Source organism: Eretmochelys imbricata, chromosome 2 (assembly GCF_965152235.1).
Source record: "Eretmochelys imbricata isolate rEreImb1 chromosome 2, rEreImb1.hap1, whole genome shotgun sequence".
In the NCBI taxonomy this organism is placed as follows: domain Eukaryota; kingdom Metazoa; phylum Chordata; order Testudines; family Cheloniidae; genus Eretmochelys; species Eretmochelys imbricata.
The window spans coordinates 236,200,673-236,227,424 of NC_135573.1; the positions used below are offsets into that span (position 1 = coordinate 236,200,673).

Here is a 26,752-nt window from a genome sequence, read left to right on the forward strand (position 1 = left end):
TTAATGAAAGTCAGACTACTGAACTGATGGGAAATCACTGGGTAAGCACCTGGAGCCAGAGTTTGAAGTGCTAAACCAGCTTTTGACAGCAATAGCCTCTTTTGTGAGTGCAGGGAAAATATTTTCTTTTACGTTTTATTCAAATAGTTCAGTTGAATGACTAATTCGTTGAAAGTTAAGAAAATAATTGGGAGTTGAACAAGCAGGAAAGCCTGTTTTACTCTTCCAATCTATAAATAGAAACTATGCATGAGAGGATGAGATCTACTAATTATAAAATCTTGAAGGACATGGTGACCGGAAACAATCAGTTCACTAATTACAGTTAATACTTTGTTTAATAAACCAGTCAGTTTTAAATGCCAAACATGTTTTGTTAAACTTTTTTCCTATATATTCAGCACATCTAAGGTAGTTGTTTTTAATTAATAAAACAACTTTGAAATGATGTTTGTGTGCATGTAATTGAATACCAGTTTCCATCCAAATAAAGCTTGAAACAAATCACAAGATAACAATCATCCAATAAATTAGAAATGCGGCATTCACCATTTTTTTTAACGTAACATTAACATTATTCACATTCTTAATTTTTACGTTAAGCTGTATAATTGCTTACCTAAATGTGTATAGATGTGTATCGTCCTGGTAGCAAAAAGTACCACCAAATTTAGTGTTAAGGCTATAGCTGGTTGCTGTTCAGCATGTTTTAATGATTACCAACTAATAAGAATCAACTTTTTCTTTAGGAAAATGAGAAGTACAAATACAAAACAGGATTTAAAATTGACTATTTAAATCAAGGTTTCTTGACTGCTGACTTAAATCATGACTAAAATTGGTGATTTAATTCACTTTGACTTAAATCAATCTACTTTGCTTTCAAATATGAAGAGAACATTCTTAGCATGGACTAAGCAGACAAATGGCTATATATTAGCAAACAAGCACACTCTGATTAATACACACAGGATGGCATACTACAGAAGGTTATTTTATATCAATAACTGGTTTAATTTTTCTCTTAGAGTTTTTAATTGTCTTCCTATTTTTCTCCATCTAAAATGTGTTTTTCACTTTAAAATTCTTTCTTCTTTAAAAATCTGATAGTTGAAGCTGTATCAGTAATTCTGTGAAAATATCTCCTTCTTAGCACTTTTTTTTTCATGAGGTGACCAGATGTTATTAAAAAAAGAAAAGGAGTACTAGTGGCACCTTAGAGACTAACCAATTTATTTGAGCATGAGCTTTCGTGGGTGCATCCGATGAAGTGAGCTGTAGCTCACGAAAGCTCATGCTCAAATAAATTGGTTAGTCTCTAAGGTGCCACTAGTACTCCTTTTCTTTTTGCGAATACGGACTAACATGGCTGCTACTCTGAAACCTGATGTTATTAAATATTAGAATACTTCTCTTATTGCTTTACAGACTGTTCTGAATCTGAGAGACCTGGGATTGTCCGACTTGAAAGTTAGCCAGCTCGATGAACTAGTGAACAGGTTGCTTCCTGGCTATTGTACAGAAAACAAAATCTCTTCCCAGTGGAATACATCCTATATCTCTGCACAGTCCTTCTTTGAAAATAAACATGGTATGTTCCGGGGTGGTATGTCAGTATTACCATTTCAACAGAAATAAAAACGGGTCTAGTGAAAGCTGTCGCTCTTAAATTTTCAAGCTGAAACCATGGTAAATCAAGCCATAGGTCATTATTTTATACAATTACTTAGTTTGTTTTAAACCACAATCTACTGGAACTGTCCATAGAAAAAAACAGTCAGAATACCAGTGTCATTTGCTATACAGATAATTTGTAGAGTTTTCCTCTGAGTTTGTTGAATATCTTGTAGTGTATTTCCAGTCACGCTCAGTGTTTTAGTCAGATTGTGAGACTTAGCTATTTTAGAGTTCAGTTTTTTTCTTCAGTCTGATATTCAGCTCAGCTGTAGTAGCTAATTTTATCAATTTAACATTGAGGCAAATGCAACCCTCTTATCTGATGGCAGGACTGAGCTGCTAGTTTCATTTACCAGTTAGGGCTTGTCTACACTACAACCTGGGATCAAGGCTGCAGCAATTGATCCACTGGGGGTCAATTTAGCAGGTTTAGTGAAGACCCACTAAATTGACCGCCAGTCGCTTGGTCGTCGGCTCCGGTACTCCACCAGATTGAGAAGAGTAAGGGGAGTCGACGAGAGAGCATCTCACAGCGACACAGCATAGCGTGCATCTAGTGGTAAGTGGATCTAAGCTACGTCAATTTGAATTACGCTATTCACGTAACTCAAATTGCGTGACTTAGATCGACTTTCCCTTTTAGCGCAGACAAAGCCTTAAACTCAGTGAATGGAAGGAGAAACTGAGTGTAACTACTAGTGTATCTGTCTCTGAATATGATGTGTCAGTCTAGATAAAGTCCTCCTTTTCTCTGAAGGATTTTTATAGCTTTTAAACTACAGAAATGTTGATATGAGTTGAAAAGGAATTCAGATTGGCTTCACTGTTAGTATGTGTTGCTAACTGTGTCATTACAGAAAATAATGTAAGAACTTGGGAATTTCTATGGTCAGTGTTATGCAGGAGTTCACGCTAGATGATCTTAGTGGTACCTTCTGGCTCTAGAATCTGGGTGTCTATTAAACCCCCCCAACCCCCCAATTTTTTTTTTTGATGATGGCCTTATCATTTGACTCTTCTGCCAAATTCAAAAGGAATGTTGCTGCAGAAGCAAGGTCTTGGTAGAAGTGTCCTGATTGCACTAGCAGCGGAAGCAATTAACTGGTATCTAAATTGCTGCCTCCACAGCATAGCAGTTGGGAGACTAGGAAGGGGGAAATCAGCTCGAGGCTAGCCTCAGAACAGAAGTACTAAAGGAACTGCATCCTGAGTTGGTATAAATGGGAGAAATAACTTGCAGAGACAAGTCCCCGGTTGAAAGGGGAGAGTTACAAAGGTTTTTGGAGTCTTCAGAGCTATGAAAGTCCAGTTCATAAGATCGATCTTTTCACTTAGGGTGACAGAGGCCTGATTACACAACAGCATTAGGTCGATGTAAGGCAGCTTACATTGACCTAATTATGTCAGTGTACATATTACAGCCTTGCTCCTGCCCATGTAAGTGCTCTAGTACGCTGACATGGTACCTCCACAAGAGGCGTAGAGCTTACGTTGGTGTAGTTAAGGCGACGCAGTGTCCCTGTAGACGCTGTATTACTTACATCTATTGACAGTCATTGTCAGTTTCAAGGCTCTGCTTGAGCTGTGAATTGACAAGAAAGTCAGCTCCCAGCTCGGCTGCTGCCCAGTCTGCTCCAACCCAGGGTGTTGCTCAGGCTGCCGCCCAGGCTCCCCACAGGGAGTCCTGCGGTCCTGGCTCCCCACTCCCTGCTGGGCTGCCGTCCAGGTTCACAGCTCCCTGCTCACATCTGGGCTGCCCCCCTGGGCTTTTGACTCCCTGGTCCCCACTGGGAGCATGGCTGCACCCAGGGGGGAGCTCTGTGCCTGGAGCGCAGTGCAGCTGCCTGGCTCCCAGCAGGGAGCTGAGAAGCCCAGTGTGGCGTCCCCATTTCCAGCAGGGGGTAGGGAGGAGCTGGGCTCCTGGCGGGGAGCTGTGTGCAGAGCTGAGAGCCCTGGCTCTCACCCCCTCACATTGCCCCTCTTAAGTTGGTGGAAGCGCTCCAGGACATGCACCACTGACAGAAGGGCAGTGTGAATATGAACCACCACAGTTGCGGTGGCTTTAAGTTTATTTAACATAGGTCAACTTAAGTTTATAGTGTAGACGTGCCCTGGGTAGAGCTATTGGTGGGAGAGGAGCCCTGCCACAGGCTGAAGAGCTGCTAAAACTCCAGTGTAGGGGAAAGAAATCTTAGAATAGTAGAAACTGCTTCAGGACTGAAGCAAGCTCATTGTAACAGCTGAAAGCAGAATATATTTTATTTTCTTGTAGAAGTTCTGTTTAACAGCATGTCCTTATGTCACTGAAATAAACCACCAAGATTCAAGATGAAATATTTTACTATCTTATGTAGAAGTTTAGTTAGCTTTTTAGTGATTTATCCTTACTTATTTCTTAAACTTTAAGGCTAAGATTTGTAAAGTTGCCTAAGGGCTTTGGATACCAAAATTGAGAATTAGGTGGAATCAGCCTAAATATTACAAAACTTTTCCTGAGTTTTAGGTGTAATTTCTTTACCAGAGTGTATTTTTAATTTAGCTGTGTTAATGAAGTACTGCTGACAACGAGCTTTGAAAGTTCCACAATTGTAAACACTTATGCAGGATGCCAGCTCACACTGCTTTTCGCTGTTACTCTTACATCTTGTTACAACTTCATTTATATATGTGCTCATAATTAAAGATTATATAGTAATACATACATACATACAAGGGTGCACAATTAAGGTTGTACATTTAACTCTAACTTTTGCATTTCCAGGCTTTTGAGCATTTAAAATGTTACCTTAATGTTTCATTAATATAAGCGTTTTTTGTATTTTAATATACCCTTTAGGTACATTTAAGAAGATGGCCCAGAATGATCCTTAGATTTAACCAATTTATATAAATATCTTCTTTGAACATGTGCTTACAAATATATATTTGGCTTCATGGTCCCTGAATCATCATTTTGTGGACCATATCTGTGCCACCTTTGAAGCCTGCCTAATGGAGATGTTGAAATCAGTTTCTTAGCAGTAGAATGCATTTCATTGACACTAAACCAGCGATACTCAGATCTCAGTGCTTCAGAAGCCAAATTAGCGTTCAGCGCTACCACAAAGAGCCACAGTAGTGTGAATTCATTGTTTCATTTACTATATATTTTTTATATATGTAAAATTCTCACAGCAAAATGACTGACCAAGTATTATTAACCAATAAAATAATATAGTAAAAGCATTTTGATTGGTTAATAATTAAATCACACATTGTTTTAAAATCATGTGTCGCAGAGAGCGGCAGAAAACACATTAAAGAGTCACTTGTGGCTTGTGAACCTCAGTCTGAGTAGCGCTATTCTGAACAATGGATATGTGACATGCTTGTGGTATGCTATCTATTCACAATAGGTAACATTTTTGAAATGGTATTTGCTGACGCATTTCTTGCTGTGTTGTCCCTTTTCCACTTCTTGTTGCCTCCATGCTATACTGCAACTATTAAACAAATCAAATATATCTTAGTATCATCTTAAAATGTCTTAATGCTTTGTACATACCTTATTTTTAAATCCATTCATGAAATGAGTCTCAACACAGAAATCCTGTGAGAGTCCAGTTAACTGGGATTTTCCTGTGCAGTTGCAGGATCCTGAGTCTTAGCTGGAATATTTGTTTTCACCTGGAAGTTCTAATTAAAAGGATTCTAGCGTACTGAGAAAGTGTCCAAAATGAGGAAATTCAGTAATTCCCAATATATGTTGTTAGTAATGGTTTCTTTATTATTCTGTGCTGGAACTTCAAGTGACCAGATATAAATAAAGTAGACATTTGGATTCAACATAATTAAGAATAATTTAGTCTAAGTAAAAAGTCTAGTGTGAAATATCATGTACCTAAAATGGAAATCATGCTTATGTTGTTGAATCTTTTTTTCTAGGTTTCATGGATGTCTTTAGAACTTTACGCACTTCTTACTTATACAGACAGCATCCTAGTCCCCTCCAGCGTGTGTGTTCAGACCTTCAGCACTGGCCAGGTATGAAGCAAGAAACTACCTCATGAGATCAGTTAATTTGTTTTTAACTTACATCATGTTTTTTTTTCCCCTAGGAAATTCTACTTAGTTTGAGTAAAGGGGGCATTCAGCAAATATTGGCAAACTTACTTGAATTTGGTACTTTACTTTTTTAAAAAGTCATCCTAAGGGACTTCTATTCTTACGAGTTTTTGGGGTGTTAAATCAGAAGAGATCTTTAGAAACATGGTTTCTTGGTAAAGTCAATAAATATGACATCATTAATAGACCTTGCTTTAAGGTGTGAAATTCTTGGTTATGTTATTGAAGAGGACCTATACCCCCTCATCTTTTAAGTCAAATAAGTAAATTCAATCTGACGTTAGTGCTAGTGAGCTTTAAGATGTAACTTGTGTCGCTCTCCTTTGGTTTTGTAGTAGGATTGCAGTTCATTTAATTAAATATGCTGAGGGATTCAGAACGATTTTAGTATTAATTGGGGAACTTGGGTTGCAAGAGGCTTTTTGGAGTGAGTGTAGCCATTCAAAGGCTCAGATAAAACTTTAAGACTAATTGAAGTGACTAGTGATTTATTCTTGTCACCTAGCACCTTTAGTATAGTCGCTTATATATTTATTGCATAAATAACAAAAACAAAGAGTATCATTTGTAAGAGGCTTTGGAGAAATAAGACAGGAAGAACCTACAAATATGGTGTAACCTTGATTTGTTTGACAAATTCCTTCTCTGCTTAAACAGGAAATATGATGTTAAAGGAAAGTGTTTTTGTTTAAGTTTTCATACAGTCTCGGGGTTTTAAGACTTTGAAATCAAGAGCAAGACGTCTGCAGTCGACACCTGAACGATTTGCAGAAACAGAAAATGTGTCCCCTTCATTTGTAAAGGCAAGTACAAAGAGCTACATTTTTGAGATCATGACTACTGTGAAGAAATTGAAGACTTAACTCATGACATTTCATTACTGAATGATCAGTAATGTTCTCACTTATTGAAAGGAAAATCTTCCTAGATCTTATAACTTGAATGAATTGAAAGAATTCCATTTCCCCCTCCTTAATCCTGCATCCAGGACTTGCTCTACTATTGCTGATATAAGGATCCCCAAATCTATTACATCTTGTAATGATAGCAGGTTGAAAACCTAAAAGAGTAAATTTTTAATTCCAAAATAAAATATTTTGCTTCTGACTTTATTTTTAAAATAAATTACAAAATAATCTTGGAGACCAGTGAAGCACTCCTAAATGTAGAAATTCAGTGAGTGGTTTCACTTATAAATGGTGCTTTTTTTGTACTATAGCAGTTGTAACTTGGCTACTGCTTTAAGAATAGCTACTTTGGTGGCTGATGTCTTTTTAACGTTGTAGCATGCTTACCTGAACAGGATGTGTCTTCCTGAGTTAAAGCTAACTTGCAGAAATCTAATGCAGTAAACCCAGTGACCCAAATCTTGGAGTAGCCAGTAAATTTTGTTATTGGAATAGCTCCTCTGTCACGGATGCCCCGTATAGTAGAACCTCAGATTTACAAACACCAGAGTTATGAACTGACCAGTCAACTGCACACCTCATTTGGAATCGGAAGTATGCAAACAGGCAGCAGAGACACAAAAATGAAAACAAAAACAAAACCTCTCAAATACAGTATTGTGTTAAATGCAAACTACTAAAAAAAAAAAAGGGGGAAAGTTTAAAAAACCAAATGATTTGACAAGGTAAGGAACCTGTTTCTGTGCTTGTTTCAAGATGGTTAAAAGCAGTGTTTTTCTTCTGCGTAGTAAAGTTTCAAAGCTGTATTAAGTTAATGTTCAGTTGTAAACTTTTGAAAGAAGAGCCATAACATTTTTGGTCCAAGTTACAAGCGTTTCAGAGTTACAAACAACCTCCATTCCCAAGGTGTTTGTAACTCTGAGGTTCTACTGTATAACATTTTGTAAACTGAAAACAAATGAATATTGCTAATGTCTGACAGTTCCTCACTGAAAAACTTGCATGTCAGGAAGCCAATTCACTATCGTTTTTGCTCTGCATGAAAACTGGCTCTCTATCAAAATGAATACAAATTAATATTAGTGTGCAATGTATGTTTAGGGACTCCTTTTGAGAGACCGAGGATCTGATGTTGAAAGCTTAGACAAGTTAGTGAAAACAAAAAATGTACCTGAAGCTCATCAAGATGCATTTAAAACTGGTTTTGCTGAGGGCTTTTTGAAAGCACAGGCACTGACGCAAAGAACAAATGGTAAGCTGCTTTACCGTAATACCATCACATTCTGTTTTTTGGTAAGTAGTTTATTTCTTCGTATTTAAAAAAATTTTTTTTTTCTTTTACAGATTCCTTAAGACGAACACGTCTTTTTCTCCTTGTTTTGTTACTGCTTGGTATTTATGGCTTGTCAAAAACCCCATTTTTATCTGGTAAAGGCTCCTTTTCTGATACTGGTTTGTTAACTTTTTATTCCTTTAACCTTTCGCTTTACTCAGTTTCTTTGTGTTCAGGTTGAACATTAAGTAAAATGTGTATTGTACTTTGTATTGTGATTATTTAGTGTATTGTGATTGGTTTCAAAATACCAAAGGAATTTAAGCAATATTTATTGCTTTTGCATTCAGCACTTCAAAAGATAACTACAAATGTGTAAAGTAATTTTTTTTTCTTACTCTGATACTCTGTCAATTCTTGACTTTCTTGATAAAACTCTTGCAAATGAGAGTGGAGGGAGCCGAATAAGTAATGCGACCCAGAATTTAGGTCGATCTGTTCTCATTCGGGTCAGTAGTGAGAAAAAGACTTCTTGCCATTTGGTGGCTCTCATGTGATCTCGCCTAGCTTCTAGTGACCAGGTGCTTATGTTGTCAAAAGCATCATCATAAATTTATGCTTGTTAGCTATCTCATCTGAATGGCCAAAGGCTGAATGTGTCAATATTGGACTACAGTTCCATATTTAGGGGTGATCCCTCTGGAACAGAGGTGAGATTCATTGTTGTGGCATTGTGGGGAAGTTTGTACAACTACCCATGTATATTTTTTTGTGGAGACAGGACTTCTTCCTGAGCTGTTGAGGAATGATCTCTAAAATGAACCAAAAAGCAATTGGTTAATCTCTCTCATAACCACTGAATTCAGTTCATATAGCTATTAAATATATGTGGAAAAAATCTAAACCTTAATTGTTCTACAAAATGAAGCTATTAAAATATTTATTATAGCTGGACACTTGTAAATGGAAACATTGCTCTCAAAAAAAGATATGGATGGCATAACACAGGCAGATTAACTGTGCATATCCATTAAAAATATAATATATGTAGTCTTGGAATTAAATGGCATCTTGTATACTGAAACATCCCCCCTTCTGGTTTGCCTGCAGTACGCTTTCGGACAACATCTGGGCTTGATGCAGCAGTTGATCCTATTCAGATGAAAAATGTCACCTTTGAACATGTTAAAGGGGTAAGTTAAAAAATTAGCTTTGCGTGGATCGCTTGTTGCCAAACTGAGACCCTGATAAATTATGGGTTCTTGCAGGTATTTCCTAAAAGTGGTAGCCCATGGCTAAAAGTCTTGTTTTTATAGGACTGGCTATAGAATGATAGAATTAGGTCTGCACTGTGAATGAATCATAAACCTAGAAAAGCAAGGAAGTGAAGACCAGCATTGCATTTCCAAATTGTTCTATAGTTAGTAGAGAGGCAACAAGGTTTTAGAGTCCAGGGAAGTAGCTGCCAACTGATTTTTGTTTTCTGTAGGCAATATGGGTTGAGGGGGAAGTCCGTGGTGTATGTTCTATCTTCCTGGTGCCTGGAATAGATTATTTCACAAACTAACATTCTCAAACTATAGTAGCCAAGCATAAGTATATTTTTGTTGCCACTGTGGTGAGTGACATGTCTGCATCCACAAGCTTCAAGTATTACCAGATGTTGGGAATGAATGCTTAAGGACAGCACAGTCTCTACTAAGCCAGAATTACCACTGAAGAAGGCTACTCTAGGTGCTTAAAACGTCAGAAGGCATTTGTTTCTGATTCCCCTAATCTTCTTAATAGGGAGCTATTTCAATGGGTAGTTATTTGCCTGCACTCTAAATTCCTGTTGAATCTCTACTGCAAAAATTTTTGATTTATCTGAAATAAATAGTTGTGATAGTCTCATTGGAGAAAACGTGGCCATTAACTTTAGTAATACTCCACTTTGTTATAGAATTTGATTGTTTTTATTTTTTGTATCGTGAGGACAATATAAAATATTATGCTTTCTTTTTGAAGCATTAAGGTCTACACTGCATTTAATGCATTTTCCTAGTCCATTGTTTTGTGTGAGCAGTTGCTGCAATCTGAACATATCTACTCATGTTCCAAGCACGGACTACTTCCACATTTTTTGTCCACAATTATTTGTAACTGTATCAAAATAGCTGCAATCTTTTATAACTACTTTGTCACATTTCCTGGCATATTTTAATGTGTAGGTGGAAGAAGCAAAGCAGGAATTACAGGAAGTTGTAGAATTCTTGAAAAATCCACAGAAATTTACTGTCCTGGGAGGTAAACTTCCAAAAGGTAAGAACGTTGTCTAATTTATATAATAAGATTCCTGAAATGTCACGTTGAAGCCTTGAATGTCTGAGTCAGTGTGAAGCAATGGATACAGCTACCAGAATGGTTGCAAACTCTTTGTTTAGAATATTACTAGATTCAATCCTCACTGGGCTTTGCTGTCTATCATCATCCAGATATTAAGTTCTCAGCCATTTTGACTTTTCAAACTACACCAGTGTGTTATACGGCTACAGTGTAGCATATATCATCTATACCATGCCAAGATTCCTACCTACCCCGTTGTGATATGAGAGGTAACAGGTTTTTTTAAGTAGTAAAAATTGGTATTGTATATAGTAGATGTGTTTTGTCTTTGTCACTTGTAACTCTATGTGAACGAAATTTTGATCGTATCAAAGGCACTTGTGCTCATTGAGCATTGAATCTGTGGTATGTTTATAGCTTAAAATCACCTGAGTTAATAAAAGAATCTTAATATGTTTAAAAAAGAAGCAATATTTATGCTCTAACTTTAAAAGGGCTCAGCCACTTTTGCTGAAACTCCCCCAGAACTCTTGTGTTGTCTAAGCCCAAATGTGAGAAATGAGAATCTTGGGGAAAAAAATGGAAGGCTATGAGTTTTTAAAAAAAAAAAGTTTAAGAAATTAGTGGGCTAGAATGGAATGGTTCTTTTCATCCTAAAAGTTAGTCTGTTAGGAAATTGAACAGTTGTTGACAATGGCTTGCCTCTCCTTGTTGCCATGAACTGGTATAGAAAATGGTTTAGACTGGACACAATGGTTACCACCATTTCAGCAAGTATAACCTAATACTTGCTGGAACTTGTCTTGAGTTTGACCACCACCAAATCTCAGGCGTGTGAAATGGGCTTGCCACATATGCGCTGCCACTTGAACTGTTTTCAGTAACAGGTTAGAAGCACTCATAACTGAAACCCATTTTCAACAATGGCTCAATCGTCTAATATACACTGGCCTTAAGTTATGGCATTTATGGCAGTTGATTGCTCACTTACACAGGGGAAAAGGGAATTTGTACTCTGTCAAATTATTTTCATCTGACATTTGAAATAAGGTTATAATTATGTTTTAAACGGTTTTGTTTTTCTCTTTAATTCATATAGACAGGCTTTAAATCTTCTATAAAATTTAAATGAGTCTCATTAACCCACCCTACTTTATAGAGATCATATTGTTGATCATATTCATAATTTAACAAGTCACAGGACCATGACTCAATCTACATAGTAGATTGTGTTTTTAAATGGGGAAAATTCTCAAATGTAAGAAAGGGCAACACTGTTGAGCAAGTCTAACAGAACTCCAATTTTTCCTAAATATATTTATCAAAAAGTTGACATTGGTAGAATTTCAGTAATGATAGTATTGTATATTGTTGTATCTAGATTTCTGATTTTATTTGGCAGTATGCTTCTTTTTAAATTTACAGATCTGCTGTTTCCATGCTTCAAATGTGGATCAAAGTATAAATAGATCAACTGTAAATCTTAAGTCCTGCTGTGCTGCAACCATGTTGAAATCTTGGTTGAGCAATATTTGAAATTAAATGTTAAGATATAATTGAAGCTAGTTGTAAGGTTTTTTTTTAAAAGGCTTGGAAGGTATGAGAGAGCTACTGTATAACAGTTTGTTTATGATGGTATAAATCTTTCTTCAGGGATTTTGTTAGTTGGACCACCGGGTACAGGCAAGACCCTTCTTGCCCGAGCTGTGGCTGGTGAAGCTGATGTTCCATTCTACTACGCATCTGGGTCAGAGTTTGATGAGATGTTCGTTGGTGTTGGAGCCAGTCGTATCCGAAATCTATTTAGTAAGTTAATTTTTCAGTTCAGTTGTTTTCTATTCCTTTAACACTTGAAGTTGGGTGTTTGCTGATGCTATTTAAACATGTCAGGAGTACATATGTTAATTGCATAAAGTCCTGGCTGCTGAAAAGTAGCAATGTCTCATGGCAAAACACACTTCCACTCTGGGCCAGTTTTCCATTTAAATGAATGAGACTAACTGGACTCATGAGTGGCCATTAACTGCAGAAACCTACTATTTTTAACTGTCAACATTAATTTTAAACTATTTCCAACACATGTAGAAATGTGTCTTGGTAAGTTATTTAATACCTCAGTCTTTCATAGACAAAGGGACACTGTTCACTTAAAATCATAATTCTGTCTGAAATATTATTTAGCTGCTGTTGTCACAAGGTCCCAGCATTACTAAATGTAATGAGTAGGGTTTCGTGTCTGTCAAGGAAGTTAAGGATTCTGTGATTTTCCGCGACTGGATTTAGTCAGGTATTTATAGTACAAGTCACGGGCCGTGAATTTTTGTTTATTGCCCTTGACCTGTCCATGACTTTTACTAAAAATACCCTGACTAAATCGTAACCTTAGTAATGAGTAAGGAAGAACTTTTTTTTAGTTTTAATATAAATAAAATATAAACAAAATGTAACAAACAAGATGTCAGTCTTCAGCTTGACACTTTCCTTGTGTTGCCTGCCTTTATCCTTTATCTGTTTTTTTTCTTTCTAAAATGTAAGTGCATGTTGTAGGATATGTCTTCCTCAATGTGTGTACAGTGCTTAGCACATTGTGGATGCTACTTTGCTATAATAAATAATATTTTGACAAGACTGTGTGTGTAGCCAGTTTCATTCTTTCCACAGTATAGTAATTTTCTCCTTTTTGTAACTTTCACACAGCAAGCGGAAAAAAACATTTTTTAAAAGTTGGGGGAAGTGGTAAAACTACAAACTGGTAGGCGACTTAGGCACAGGTGTAGTACCTGAAACTCACTTCTTTTACATTAAACTTTGTCTCCTTAAAAAAGTAAGTAAAATGTGCCTAGTGGAGGGAGCACTAGACTGGGGCTCAGGAAAGCTGGTTTCTTTTCCTGACTCTGTCACTGACCTGCAGAGTGACCTTGGGTGAGTCACTTCACCTCTGTGCCCCAGTTTCCAAGTCTGTACAACTGGGAGAATACCTCCCTCCCTTGTAAAGTGCTTTGAGATTTTTCGATGAAAAGTGCTGTGTAAGTTAGGTTTATTTATTAAACTGAGTAGATATCAAGTTGACTGTGTCCCTCTCAGTTCAAAATAGAATTGGGTTTAACTTTTATTTTTTTAATCCATTTAATATTGGATTAATCAGTTTAATTTGTCTTGTTTAGTATATTTTTGTCTATCATGAGAGTAGGCTAATTTTGGGCCAAAACTGAAGTTGTGATAACGCAAGGTTTTATAAAATCTAAGTTTAATAGAATCGTTCCTCTGTGATGCTTACCTCGAAGATACTGAAAAGCAAGAATTGACTAAGGTGTGCCCTTTTTTCATCTCCATATGTCTGAAGAATTGGAGAAAATATTTTGTGATAGGAAATATATTAAGGGATTATTCACTTCTTCCTCTCCTCATCAAATTAAGGCCAATACAGTTGCTAACATCTCAATATCCCCTTTCTTAATCAATAGCCTCTGAGTGTGAGCTTTAAAGCACTATGAAAACTGGTATGGCCAAATACTGACTTTTTGCCTTGACACTTGTCCTTTTGCTCAAGTCACCTTCCCATATATGTAGATGCAAGTTTTCCTGAACAGATGGTATTTAGAAGGAAAATAAAGCCAACCTGTGATGCTTAGTATGTATGCACCCATTTGTGGTCTGAATGTTAGATTATTGGGGAGTTTTCTAAGGCCACGACTATCGCTTTTGAGCATTAATTAATACCTGTAATTCTGAAGGTGAAACTTTTGCTGTGAGATAGCTGATAAGGTACAATACAGTGGGTCAACTTAAAGTTCCTCAAACTTGGCAATGTCTTCTGTTTTAATGGGTCACAATTTTACATCTACTTACACTAAAAAACAGTTTTTGTGAGCATATGATCTAAAATATGAATTTCTTAATCTTTGGTGACTTTTTCCCAAATACGTTAGTTCATTGACTGAAATAAGTGCAATTCTGGTGACAGCTGGCAAAAAAATGGAGTCCTAAAATAGTGGAATAATAGACTAGAAATAATAGAATCCTAAAATAATAGGGAAAATTGGATTTAGTTTCAATATGTGAAATACTTTGATTTCAAATGTTCTTAAAATATTTTCTTTGTTAGGGGAAGCAAAAGCAAATGCTCCTTGTGTTATATTTATTGATGAGTTGGATTCTGTGGGCGGGAAGAGAATTGAGTCTCCAATGCATCCTTACTCAAGACAGACCATCAATCAACTTCTTGCCGAAATGGACGGGTATGTATTTTTTTGTTCTTTTGTAGTGAGCCAACCTTTGTCTATATTGATATTTTTAAAACACCTGAATGAGATATTCCCTCTCTTAAAGTTAAGGTTAAGAATCTCTTCAAAATTGAGATTTGATTAAAGGTTATACAATTTAAATAATACCTAGAACCAATTTCATCACCACTTTATGCCAGCAAGAACAGTAGAGCCAGGGATTCTGGTGGCGGAAAGTATATGAGAGGGCCAGGTTGAAGTGGCAAAGCAGATGAATTGGCGAGGAGGGGAATGGGCTTGATGGAGGAGGTGCAAGGTTTAAAAAAAAAAAGAGAGAGAAAAAGGCGGGAAAGATGAAGCAGGGGAATGAGAAATCTGAGTTGGAGCATTAGCTGGTTTAGTGCCTGTAGAGCTCCAGCAGGAATTAAAGCTACCAATGAAAGGGGAAGTAGTGATGGAAATGTTGCTTTCTCTTTGCAGGGTTGAATAATCCCTTCCCCTCTAGCCCCAGGGGCAATGGCTTAGTAAGTGCCAGAAGGGCTATGTGCACCAGCTTTGCTTAACGTTGTCTTTTTCCTCTGATTCAAGTAGATGCGTTTGAAAGGTGTTCTTACTGGGATACAGACCTTGAGAACTAGGAACAGTGTTTCAAGGGTTTAAACCAAATAAAATCTAAATTCACACCCCCTCCACCCCGAATAGAAGTATTAAGCTGAAAAGTGCTTACTACCTGCATGTTGTCCTCAAGGATAAGCTAAAAAAAACTGTGTCCCTACTTGGCCTAGGGAGCTTGGCTGCATCTTGCCACTTTGACAGGCAGTACAGGTTTGGAATGTTCCTTCATCTATCTTTATGTAATAGTGCTTAACTCAGGGTGTTGGACAAAAACGCACCTGATGTTTCACATCAACTCATTCAAGCCAGAAGCCTAAAAAAAGCTATTTTTGTTACTGATTAAGCCTAAAATACTTTAATTTTCAAAACAGAGGTTTGATTTTGGGGGGTGAAAAATACCCCTTTTCCATTATTTAGACCAAACTTTAAGCTCCATTTTAGGAAATAAAGACACTTTGTCCCTGTTAATGATGATCTATCAATTGATTGCCTCCAGAGCTGTGTCTTCTGGAATGGATGAGCAGGTAGAGGGGACCTGTAGACAATCATTGGGTTGATGTGGCTATGTTTGTATGCCAGAAGCTGGGAATGAGCGACAGGGGATGGATCACTTTATGAGTACCTGTTCTGTTCATTCCCTCTGGGGCACCTGGCACTGGCCACTGTCGGAAGACAGGATACTGGGCTAGATCGACCTTTGGCCTGACCCAATAGGGCCATTCTTATGTTCTTTATGGCTCATACCTCATTGGACTCCACACGCCGAAAGGCCAATTGACTGCAGCTGGCCCAGAGAAGAGCCAGGAGTAGTAAACTAGCTAAAAAGTGGGCAGTCCTTGTTTTTTTTTGGTTTTTGTTTTTTTAAATAAAATTTCATAATGCTTAGGAATCTAACTTTGTAAACTAATATCCTTTAAAATCTTTTTTTGAAGCTTTAAGCCTAATGAAGGAGTTATTATTATTGGTGCAACAAACTTCCCTGAAGCATTAGATAAGTAAGTATGAAGTTTATGTACCAGTTTCACAAATGTGTATTAAATCTCCAATTGTATAGTGATGGGGGCTGTTTAAGTAACTAGATGCAGTTGTGATAATCTTCAGATTTTACAAATGATGTTGAGGTTACTTTTCTCTGGAAAGCTGTAGGGACTGGCCAATTTGTAACATTTAAGAGCCACTGATTTAGAGGAAATAAGTAATATTACCATGTTTTCTAGTAAGAATTGTAAAAATTTGCAAAGTGGTGGCTGGGTGCCCCATCTGCCATGATGCATTAACAACTTGGTAAAGAATCACCCCCTTAGCTGCATATACATTTTTCGTAGTAATTCTATACAAAACAAATTACTGTACCTCCTGATGGCAGAAAGCAATTTCTGTTAATCTAAAGTTAACCAGCAACAAACACCTACATCCGCTTTTTCCGCAGTGTACAGGTAAGTGGAGAGAGAGGTGTGTTCCTGGGAGAAAGTCTTCTCAAAGTGTCTATTTTATTAAGAAAATTAGATGTGTTGCTGTAACACTCTGTCAGTAACATTGATATTCAAATGTTAAAGCATGTCTTATTTACTAAGTTTCTTTTTCCTTTCTCTTAGTGCTCTAATACGTCCTGGTCGCTTTGACATGCAAGTTACAGTTCCAAGGCCAGATGTGAAAGGTCGAACAGAAATTCTGAAATGGTACCTTAATAAAATAAAGTATGATCAATGTAAGTATCAATATTTAGTTGCATGGGGTGACATCTTTTGCCATCAGACTCTTGGTTCATCTAGCTCAGCTGTTCTCCACCCCAAAGTGGGTTGTGACCCCATTAAAATGGGGTCGCCAGGGCTAGCTTAGACTTGCTGGGGCCCAGTGCCAAAGGCAAAGCCCAAGCCTGAGGACTTCAGCCCTGGGTGGCAGGGCTCAGGTTACAGGCCCCCTGCCTGGGGCTGAAGCCCTTGGGCTTCAGCTTTGGCTCCCCGGCCTGGGGAAGTAGGGCTTTGGTTTTCCCCTGCCCTCCCCCGGGGTGGCAGGGCTTGGGAGGGCTCAGGCTTTGGTCCCCCCTTCTGGGATCATGAAGTAATTTTTGTTGTCAGAAAGGGTCGCGATGCAATGAAGTTTGAGAACCCCTGATCTGGTTCATTGTCATGTCAGCAATAGTGACCTGAAACAGATGCCTCAGATGAAGGTGCAAGAAACCCTGCAATAGGCAGTTATGGGACAACCTGCCCCAAGCAAAGCTTCCTTCTAATCCGCAATGGTTAAAGGAGTGTCTAAATCCAGAGACATGAGAGTTCATATCCCTTCTAAAACTTGTTTTTTAATATTTACTGTTGTAACCAGGCATTCTCATTCATATAAATGTCGAACCCTTTTTTGACATTGTTAGATAAACAGAAAAAAAAATCTTTGCAAGGAAATAATAGGTGGTATCAATATCTATTCTTTTTTGCACACAGCTCTTGATCCAGAAATAATCGCCCGAGGTACAGTAGGATTTTCTGGAGCAGAGCTAGAAAATCTTGTGAACCAAGCTGCATTAAAGGCAGCTGTTGATGGGAAAGATATGGTAACCATGAAGGAACTGGAATTCTCAAAGGACAAAATTCTCATGGGTAGGCTTTTACATATGCAAGACTAACAATTTTTAAGATAGTGTGGTGATTTTGTATTTGAGTGTGTTTATTGCATTTCGTTATCCGTTTCAACTACATTCTTCTCAGTTAGACTGATGTTTTTAGGTTAGTGCCTACCAATTACAATGGTGGTACATTAGAAAGTCCTGAGATAGATGCTTTCAAATGCAAACCTAAATAATATTCTAATAATGTAATAGCCTCAAGTACAGTAATGTTATCTAGTTAGGTCAAAGCTTATAATAGTTGCCATGGCAGGCTCAGATACTGACAGCAAATGCTCTGTATGGTAAGTGTGCTACATTGGGAAACTTACTCTGGCCATAAAGGCTAATGGCTTTTAGATGCAATCATCTATCATTATATCCAACATGCTTGGGTGTTCAGAAGCGCTGAAGTTAGGAAGAAATTAACATGTTTCCAACCTACTGCAGTAATCTTTCACAAATTCAAATAGTGTACAAAAAATAAACAATGGCACTGTCTGTAATGTACTCAGCCAGACTATACCATAGATACAGTTACAAGAATACTTGGATTGAGGTAAAGCATGCTGTTGTGACATGACTGAGGCTTTGGGGGAGGATGAGGAGTAAGGGGATGACCTGTATCTGTACACTTCTGCTGTTCACTTCAATTTTGGATAGGACCCATCTGGATCAGAGGGTTAACAGTATGTTAACCGCGGTTTAAAACAAATTTTCTGAGATTTGCTAATACTGCAAGGACTGTTTCAGTAATGAGTAAGCCGTCAGATTTAAAAATAAATGGGAGGCAAAGGATCAATTAAAGGAGATATGCTCCTTCCTTGTAAAGAAGGGAGGTAGATTATCAGAACCCTGGAGCAAGATTTGGTTTGAGTTGCATGTGGTGAGGTAAAACTTAGATGCCTGAGCCCATATATATTATTCCAGAAACCTCTTCTGATCCTTTTATACTTGATGGACTGAAATTTTCAAATGCACTTGGAATTAGCCTCACATTACTCCCATTAAAGTCAAATTGACTTCAGTGAGAACGGGGTTTGACCAATACTGAGCCTTTTTGAAAATTCCTCCCAGTAACAAATCTAATGACAATAGTTTGATTCTTATTTCACTGTAGTCCTCAAATGTCGGTCGTGTGTATGTAAACATGTTTGAATGATAATTTCATGTGCTTTTATGCAGCTTTATTAATCTCTTCCTTTTCATATGTTTTTAAGGACCTGAACGTAGAAGTGTAGAAATTGACGATAAAAACAAAACAATCACAGCATATCATGAATCTGGACATGCTATAATTGCATATTATACCAAAGATGCAATGCCAATCAACAAAGCTACAATCATGCCCCGAGGACCAACACTTGGACATGTGAGGTTTTTTAAAAATAAGCCTAACATTTATACTATTTACCTTTTTGCACTTTCAAGGAATTTCCCAGCAACACTGTGACATAAAAGGCATGTCGTGATATTGCAAAACTACTGTAATAAACTAATGTATATATGATAGAAATATAAGCTTTTTAAAGAGAATCTTCTGAATCTTTTTTCCATTTTGTTCCTTTTTCCTATAGCTGGGTTAGAGAGACAGACTTCTCTTTTAGCTTCAGACCAGCTAGCCATCAATAATGGTTCAAACAGGCAAGGAGGGAATATTAAGTCTTGATATGATTCTGAACTAGTACTGGTCCTTTTCTCTTCTAGAACAGCCAGAAAATCCCAGAAAGCTTAAAAGCAGAGCTGCCTTTTATAGAAACTTCCTTGTATCAAGCCAATACTTCTCCAAAGATATTTTATCTAAAATATATTGCTAACTTCAATAATTTGCTCGCTCTTCTTTTAGGACAGACCTTGTCCCTTCAGCATTTCTATCCTGTCCTTTGAAATCTGAGCTGGGTGATATTTGAACAAAAAGGGACGTGTTCCCTATTGTGTATATTTGTCTTTTAATATCCAGCCAAACTAGCGTAATACATTGATCCGGAAGCATGTGGACCAGTGTCCAAACAGGTACAGAACAAGATGGGATATTAGTTGGTGTGTGCTATAGATCACCAAATTAGTTTTAGGGAACAAGATGACCACTGCCTTATGCACCTATTCACAACATGTAAGGAAAAAAAGTTGAGACTGGGGGACTTCAGTTTGAGTGACATATACTGGAGGTCTCATGCTGTCAGTACTAAAACATCCTCAAGTGTTGCAGTCAACACTGAGGAATTCTATATTAAGGCAAGGTCTAACAGAGCAACTGACCACAGAACTAAAAATTAATGGGTGCTTGGGTATAAGTGATCATGACTTTGATCATGTTTATAATGTGCAAGCAGAATAAAGTCCAGACCAGTGATACATGTGCTTTAATAGGGCTAATTTGGGTTAGGAAATAATTTAAGCACACCTTACTAAATGCCCAGAAAGTCCCAATTGAAAAAGAAGACTGCACTAGTTAAAAGATCAACCTGGTTTAGAGGGGAAGTGGAGGCAGCTGTAAAAACAAACAAATTAAAGAAAGGGGAAGTTGACAGTAATGAATATAAATCAGAAGTTAGGAATTGTAGAAATTGATAGGGGACACAAGGAGAAATCTATGGCCAGCACAGTAAAGCACAATGAGGAGTTTTTAAATATAATAGAAACAAATGAATCCTGACAATGGTATTGGTCCATTACTAGAGAGAGATGGTATTATCTATAATAATTAGAGCCCTACCAAATTCACGGTCCATTTTGGTCAATTTCATGGTGTTGATTTCTTGATTTCAGATATTTAAATCTGAAATTTCACAGTGTTGTAATTGTAGGGGTCTGGACCCAACACTTAAGGCAGCAGCGCAGAAGTAAGGGTGGCATGGTATGGTATTGCTACCCTTACTTCTGTGCTGCTGCTGGCGGGGCACTACCTTCAGAGTTGGGCACCTGGCTAGCAGTCACCGCTCTCCAGCCACCCAGGTCTGAAGGAATGCAGAAGTGAAGGTGGAAATACTGCGGACCCCCCCCTCCCCCCGCAAACACACACAATAACCTTGCGAACCTTCTCTCCCCACCCCCCACCCCGGACCCTCTGTTGGGTCAGGACCCCCAGTTTGAGAAACACTGGTTTCTCCTGTGAAATCTGTATAGAATAGGGCAGTGGTTCTCAAACTTCATTGGACCATGACCCCCTTCTGACAACAAAAATTACTAATAAATCAAGATTGAATGTTTTTTAAAAAGGGATGTTGTAGGAATACGAGAATTATTTTGGAAGTTTAAGGCCTGTGTTGTACAGGAGGTCAGACTAGATGATCACAATGGTTCCTTCTGGCCTTGGAATCTATGAATCTATATCCCTCAGACAAGTTGACCTGTGCTCAGCACACATTTAGGGAATAGTGGGGATACTAGTCATTTTGTAGTTCCCTGATCTTGGTTCTTAGGTATATCAACCTGTAGGTTGCTTAGGGCTTCTGATTTTACATTTTACCAATAAAACACCTCTGGTTTAAAAAAAAAAAAAAAAAAAAAAAAAGAAAAGAAATTGGTAATTATCCAATAAACACTGAAAATAGTTACATGTATCTTAGGCCTTGTCTACACAGAGCAGTAATGTGGACTACGGGGGTGTGATTTTTAAAGCAAACTAATGTGTTGATCTTTAATAGGTCCGTGGAGACCCTGCTGGTGTGCACTAAAAGTCCCCTAGTGTGCTTTAACATAGTGCAATTTGAAACAGGACTGCATTAAAGTGTACTAAGGAATGTTACAAAGAGATTGCTCATTACAGTATATACTAATGAGCCCTGAAAACCCCTGGTTTTTAGACATCTATATAAAACTCAAAAATTGCTTAAAAAAACGCCCCTGAAAAATGAAATTAATAAATCCAGAAAAAAACACAAGCCCTAACACTGCTCTGTTTTATGCTCTATTTTATTTTAGTCTGACCAGTTCTACATTTTATAGGTATCTTTGCTACCAGAAAACGACAGGTGGAGTGAAACTAGATCCCAGCTGCTTGCACAAATGGATGTTAGTATGGGAGGGAGAGTAGCAGAAGAACTCGTATTTGGAAGTGATCACATCACAACAGGTCAGTTGATATCTGTGGCTAAAGAATCTTCTGTCAATGGATATTAAGTTTATGTAACTTTGGTTTAGCTGACTCTAACTTAAATTTTGTTTTTAATATCTAGGTGCTTCCAGTGACTTTGACAATGCTACTAAAATAGCAAAGCTGATGGTGACTAGGTTTGGAATGAGTGAGAAGGTAAGATCATATTAATTCAATCTTAGTCATACCGAGTCATAGCTATTGCTCTGATTCTGTACCTTTTATGTGCACACAGCTGTGAAAGATCAAGCTATATAGAGATCAAGAAATTCTGTTGACATAGTAACTAGTGATTTGGCTAATTTGAAATGCAGGCTTTGTCTTTTGACCTTTATACAGTGAGTTTTCTTTTTGAGTTCTATACGCTTGCATTAAACAAACAAATTTCTGCTTATGCATGCTCACAAGATTTTTTTTTTTTTTTTTTTTTGGTAGCAAAATAAATGTTCTAAAACATAGTGTAATCTTAAGGATTCATTCCTTGGAAGAAAATCTCAGCTGAGGTTTGGAAAGGGGGTGGAGAGAACTGAGAGTTTTTTGCAGACTTTTAAAGAGACAGCATTATATAGGCTAGCCTTAAAAGGAGCTTTGTTTTGATCGTGTGAAAATACAGTCCTGAAGTGAGGTTATAGCTCATTTTGGCTTGTGACTTTTTGTGGGATTTATTAATATGGATGTATATATTATCTTATCTAGCAATTTTGTTTGCTTATCTATATGGTAGTTAGGCGGGTGGGTGATGCTATTTATACAAAAATAGCAATAGCATCAGTGTTTTATTGAAATGGAGGATTTTTCTTGTCTTGCTATTCTCTTTCTTTAGCTTGGTGTCATGACGTACACAGATACAGGGAAACTCAGTCCTGAAACGCAGTCTGCAATTGAACAGGAAATAAGAACACTTTTAAGGGTAAGATTTGTTTCCTGCAATTACTTATCTCATTTAAGAGGTGGGTTGAACAAAGATAATGAATGACTGATTATATTGCTTTCTTTGCAATATAAAATATAGTGTCTGACCTTGTGGATGGAAATATTCTTAAAGGTGCAGCTAAGTCAAATTTGAATAAAAACGCACAGTCTCTTCATATTGAATTCCTTTGAGGAGTTGTTAGTAGCTTCGCATTTGGTTTATGTTTAAGCAGTATGGCATAGGCTGGGTTGGTTTAGTTATCCAGGCACACCTGATGCATTCCATGTTAACACATGGTGCTTTGCTTTAACTGTTTCAGAGTAACAGCTGTGTTAGTCTGTATTCCCCAAAAGAAAAGGAGTACTTGTGGCACCTTAGAGACTAACCAATTTATTTGAGCATAAGCTTTCGTGAGCTACAGCTCACTTCATGCATCCGATGCTCAAATAAATTGGTTAGTCTCTAAGGTGCCACAAGTACTCCTTTTCTTTTTGCTTAACTGTTTAATTTCCAATGAATTATTGTGGGAGTTTCACTAAATACCTTCCAGTCACCTATTTTAGAACAGGGGGTGATTTTGTGTTACTTTCACACTGTTTTGTATCTTTCCCTCAAGTAATTGAACTTAATTCTTTTGTCATTCTGCAAATTCCAGATCAGAGTTCCAATTTAGGGTATCTACTACCGTTTTTTCAAATTTTTACTTCCTAGTTAGCGTTTTGAGGGATGGTTGGTGGTTAAATTATAATGTATATAAATAATTTTTCTAACTCTTAATAGAGCTGATATATTTGAGATTCAGATTTATTATGTTTAATTTAAAATGGTGTATTGGAATTTTCAGATTACATATATTTATAGCATTGTGATAAGTGTTGCTATATCTTTCTAATCCTCTATTTTCAATGGATCATAACTTAAATATTTTGGGAGGTAATTAAAAAAAATTATCTGAAAGTGAATTGATAAAAGGTACTTTTTAATTTAAAAATAACCAAAAAAACTTTAGATTGTACACGCTTTGGAGCCTGGGCTCATTTTGAGAGAGACAGCAACATCTGAAGCTGTGTAATATGAGTATTTTTAAATGTTATTAAGCCCTTTTATTGTGTTCTGATAACTCACAGGGTTTGATTTTAAAACTTGACATGTTCAATAGTAATCTTTGAGGAATCTTATACTGATTTGTCAGTCATTTGGTTTACAGATTTACTAAAAAAATGAAAAAAAAAATTAAGTAGCACAAAGCAAGTCTGCAGGATTGCTTCCTCAACCCACACATAGATCCTGATCCTGCAAATACTTAAATGTGGGTGTAAAGTTACACACATGAGGAGAGCCACTGAAGTCTGTGGGACTCTAATCCTAAGCATAAAATGCTTCAAGTGCTTAAGTCTTTGAAAGATCAAAGCTATACTTAAGAGTGAACTGAAAGGACATCTCTCACGGGTGCTGAGAGTGGTTTATATTGAATCTAATGAGGAAAACAATTTTAAAAAATGTACTTGTATCATTTTCTTAAATTTTCTGTTCTGAATTTTAAAAAAAAGTTTTACCTTTTTACTTTAGGACTCATATGAGCGAGCAAAGAACATCTTGAAGACCCATGCAAAAGAACACAAGAATTTAGCAGAAGCTTTATTGACATATGAGACTTTGGATGCCAAAGAAATCCAGATAGTTGTAGAGGGGAAAAAACTAGAAGTGAGATAACAACTTCCTTTATGGAGTCTAACTGATAATTTGAAGAATGTACATCTAGCAATGCAGTTGTCTCCGAATGCAACATAGCTTTTTTTCTTCCTGATGTTTGCATCGTATTAATAACATTTCTTAGCGTTATGCATTGTCTTGAGCTTTTGTTACAATTATCTAATTTTTGTCTTTGTTCAGAATGAGAAACAAGGTATAAAGTAAGTTCCCCCAGGAAAAAGAAATCAGAAATATAAAATCTCAGGGTTGAATCCACCTTGTTTGGAGACCTCAGTCAAATGTTGAAATGGGAAGAAAAGAAAAGTGAATGCTCTAGTATGTTCAAGCATATTTTCCTTGGTTATGCTGCTATATGTGGGGCTTGAAGTGGTACCATCTTAATATGTACAGTATAAAGTTTTGTAGAAAGTGAGCCCTTAAGTGCTAAAGTTACAGAACAGTAATGATTTTATGTTTACCAATAAAGTACAGTTTTAAAAAAAACACTGTTCCTGCTCCAGAAATGCAACAAACATAACTGTTAAATGAGTGGATACACAGTGCATCCCCAATACACGGAAATACAGGGCTCCCAAAACAGATGAACTGTTGCTAATTTCACTTCTATTGCTCTTAAAAGATAAAATGTACGCATATGATTCAAAATTTTCAACACGATATGTGGGCAATAATGGGATACACCTATTTAAAACTCTTTGGACCATGCTGTAAAAAGTAGTGTTCATGCTGACAAAACTGTGCCAGGGATGGGAAATGCTGCGCTGTCACACCTAATGTGCTCCTGACAAGGTTATCTCTCAAACTTTATAAAGGCAATATATGGATGTAATTTGATAGCCATGCTTTTATACTGCTGGACATACTATTGAATTGGTTTTTACTAATATTGTGTACGGGCTTTTTGATAAACCTGTGAAAGATTTCTTCCAAGAGGAGACAAGTATTACTCAACAAAAAAGGGTACTTCAGAAGCAAGTGGCTTGTTGTTTTAAAAAACATTCCCTGTTACCTGTTCCATAAAAATAAGTCTTTTTTTGCTTGAAATTCTACAACTTTTAATCCATATAAATACTCAGACATTCTAGAGCCAGAAGAAAGTCTAAAAGAAAACTTTAGCAACTAGGTTATAGTCAAGCAAAAACTATTGCTAGTAGCATTATATATGCATCTTGCTGCGGCCAGGTCCAAGGAATAATTTTTAGGAAAATTAACACTTACCGATTAGAAGCATCTCTCTGTACAATTATAGAAAATATTAGACACTATACGCTTTTTCTGTCCTAGAGAGAAGGCTTTTATTAGAAAATTAACATTTAAGGTTAAATAGTGAAAAAATAGTGCCAATAAATGTGGAAAAAATTGAAATAAGTTGGTAATTAAATTTAGAATTAGCATTAACACAGGATTTTGTTGTAAGTATAACATTGGGCTAGCTCAATTTTTTTTATTAGTAGAGAATGCATTTTCCTTTCCTTTCAAAACTATTGCTGCAATACCTCTGTTTTTTCCTATTTACTATATTATTTTCATTCAGTCAGCTTAGTACCATGACATCCCCAGTACAGTATGGAAGAACCTCAAGACATTTGCTCTAAAACAGTATACCAAGCTGCTTGGCTGATTGGTTACAGATGTATATGTATTTTAGGAATATGCATTCAGAAACATGCAAATATGACATGCTTGGCATCTGTTTTTGGAATAATAAAGGTTCATTTTAGTATGCTCTTTGCTTTTTCATTTTTCTTTCACTGTATATTGATATAAAGTGGAATACTAGTTTCCCTCTTATGTAAATTGAGGTGTATAAACCATGCTTAAATTTGTAAATAAATTCAACTGTTATGGCAAACTTGTAATTTCTTCAGTTCGACCACTAGGAAGTTTTTTTTCTGAAACACTCAAACTTTATTTCCTAAAATTGTTACTTTTAGTAATTAGTTGACTTAATAGAGGGACAGTTCTTTTTTTGTCTGGTAAATAATATTAATAGTTTATTTAAACTAAACAAAAAGAAAAACTTGCCACTCTTGTAGTCAACAAATCTATTTTATTGGTTTATATAACCAAAAGTTAACTATATTTTTTTTAATTGTCCCTATTTTAAATCCTTCATGTGCTACTCCATTTGCTCAGAAGAGGAAATCACTAGAGGAAAGCGCTCATTTTAAAATTGAGGGTCGCTCTGTCTTCCTTTTAACACTGTAAGCGGTCTGAGATTCTCAACGGTTTCCTGTTTTCTCATTTGTAACAGCTGGATCTCTATGTATGTATGTATGTGATAGTTGTAAGCTTTGTCTCAG

At 36.8% G+C, this 26,752-nt stretch overlaps 1 protein-coding gene across 2 annotated transcripts in view; it reads left to right on the top strand.

Annotated features, from left to right (window-relative positions):
• YME1L1 (YME1 like 1 ATPase) overlaps positions 1 to 26,174 on the top strand; it is a 32,091-nt gene extending 5,917 nt beyond the window's left edge. The window contains exons 3-19 of one of the 2 annotated variants that reach the window (XM_077808254.1): positions 1,429 to 1,591; positions 5,602 to 5,700; positions 6,475 to 6,584; positions 7,791 to 7,941; positions 8,034 to 8,141; positions 9,073 to 9,155; positions 10,173 to 10,263; positions 11,941 to 12,093; positions 14,393 to 14,525; positions 16,058 to 16,120; positions 16,721 to 16,833; positions 17,567 to 17,722; positions 18,948 to 19,099; positions 21,676 to 21,802; positions 21,906 to 21,979; positions 22,647 to 22,733; positions 24,306 to 26,174. In XM_077808254.1, the coding sequence (XP_077664380.1) occupies positions 1,429 to 1,591; positions 5,602 to 5,700; positions 6,475 to 6,584; positions 7,791 to 7,941; positions 8,034 to 8,141; positions 9,073 to 9,155; positions 10,173 to 10,263; positions 11,941 to 12,093; positions 14,393 to 14,525; positions 16,058 to 16,120; positions 16,721 to 16,833; positions 17,567 to 17,722; positions 18,948 to 19,099; positions 21,676 to 21,802; positions 21,906 to 21,979; positions 22,647 to 22,733; positions 24,306 to 24,449 (2,007 nt within the window). In that variant the 3' untranslated portion in view covers positions 24,450 to 26,174. The remainder of the gene's footprint in view (positions 1 to 1,428; positions 1,592 to 5,601; positions 5,701 to 6,474; positions 6,585 to 7,790; positions 7,942 to 8,033; positions 8,142 to 9,072; positions 9,156 to 10,172; positions 10,264 to 11,940; positions 12,094 to 14,392; positions 14,526 to 16,057; positions 16,121 to 16,720; positions 16,834 to 17,566; positions 17,723 to 18,947; positions 19,100 to 21,675; positions 21,803 to 21,905; positions 21,980 to 22,646; positions 22,734 to 24,305) is intronic. The other variant, XM_077808255.1, reaches the window with a different exon arrangement.
• Positions 26,175 to 26,752: the final 578 nt, after the last annotated feature.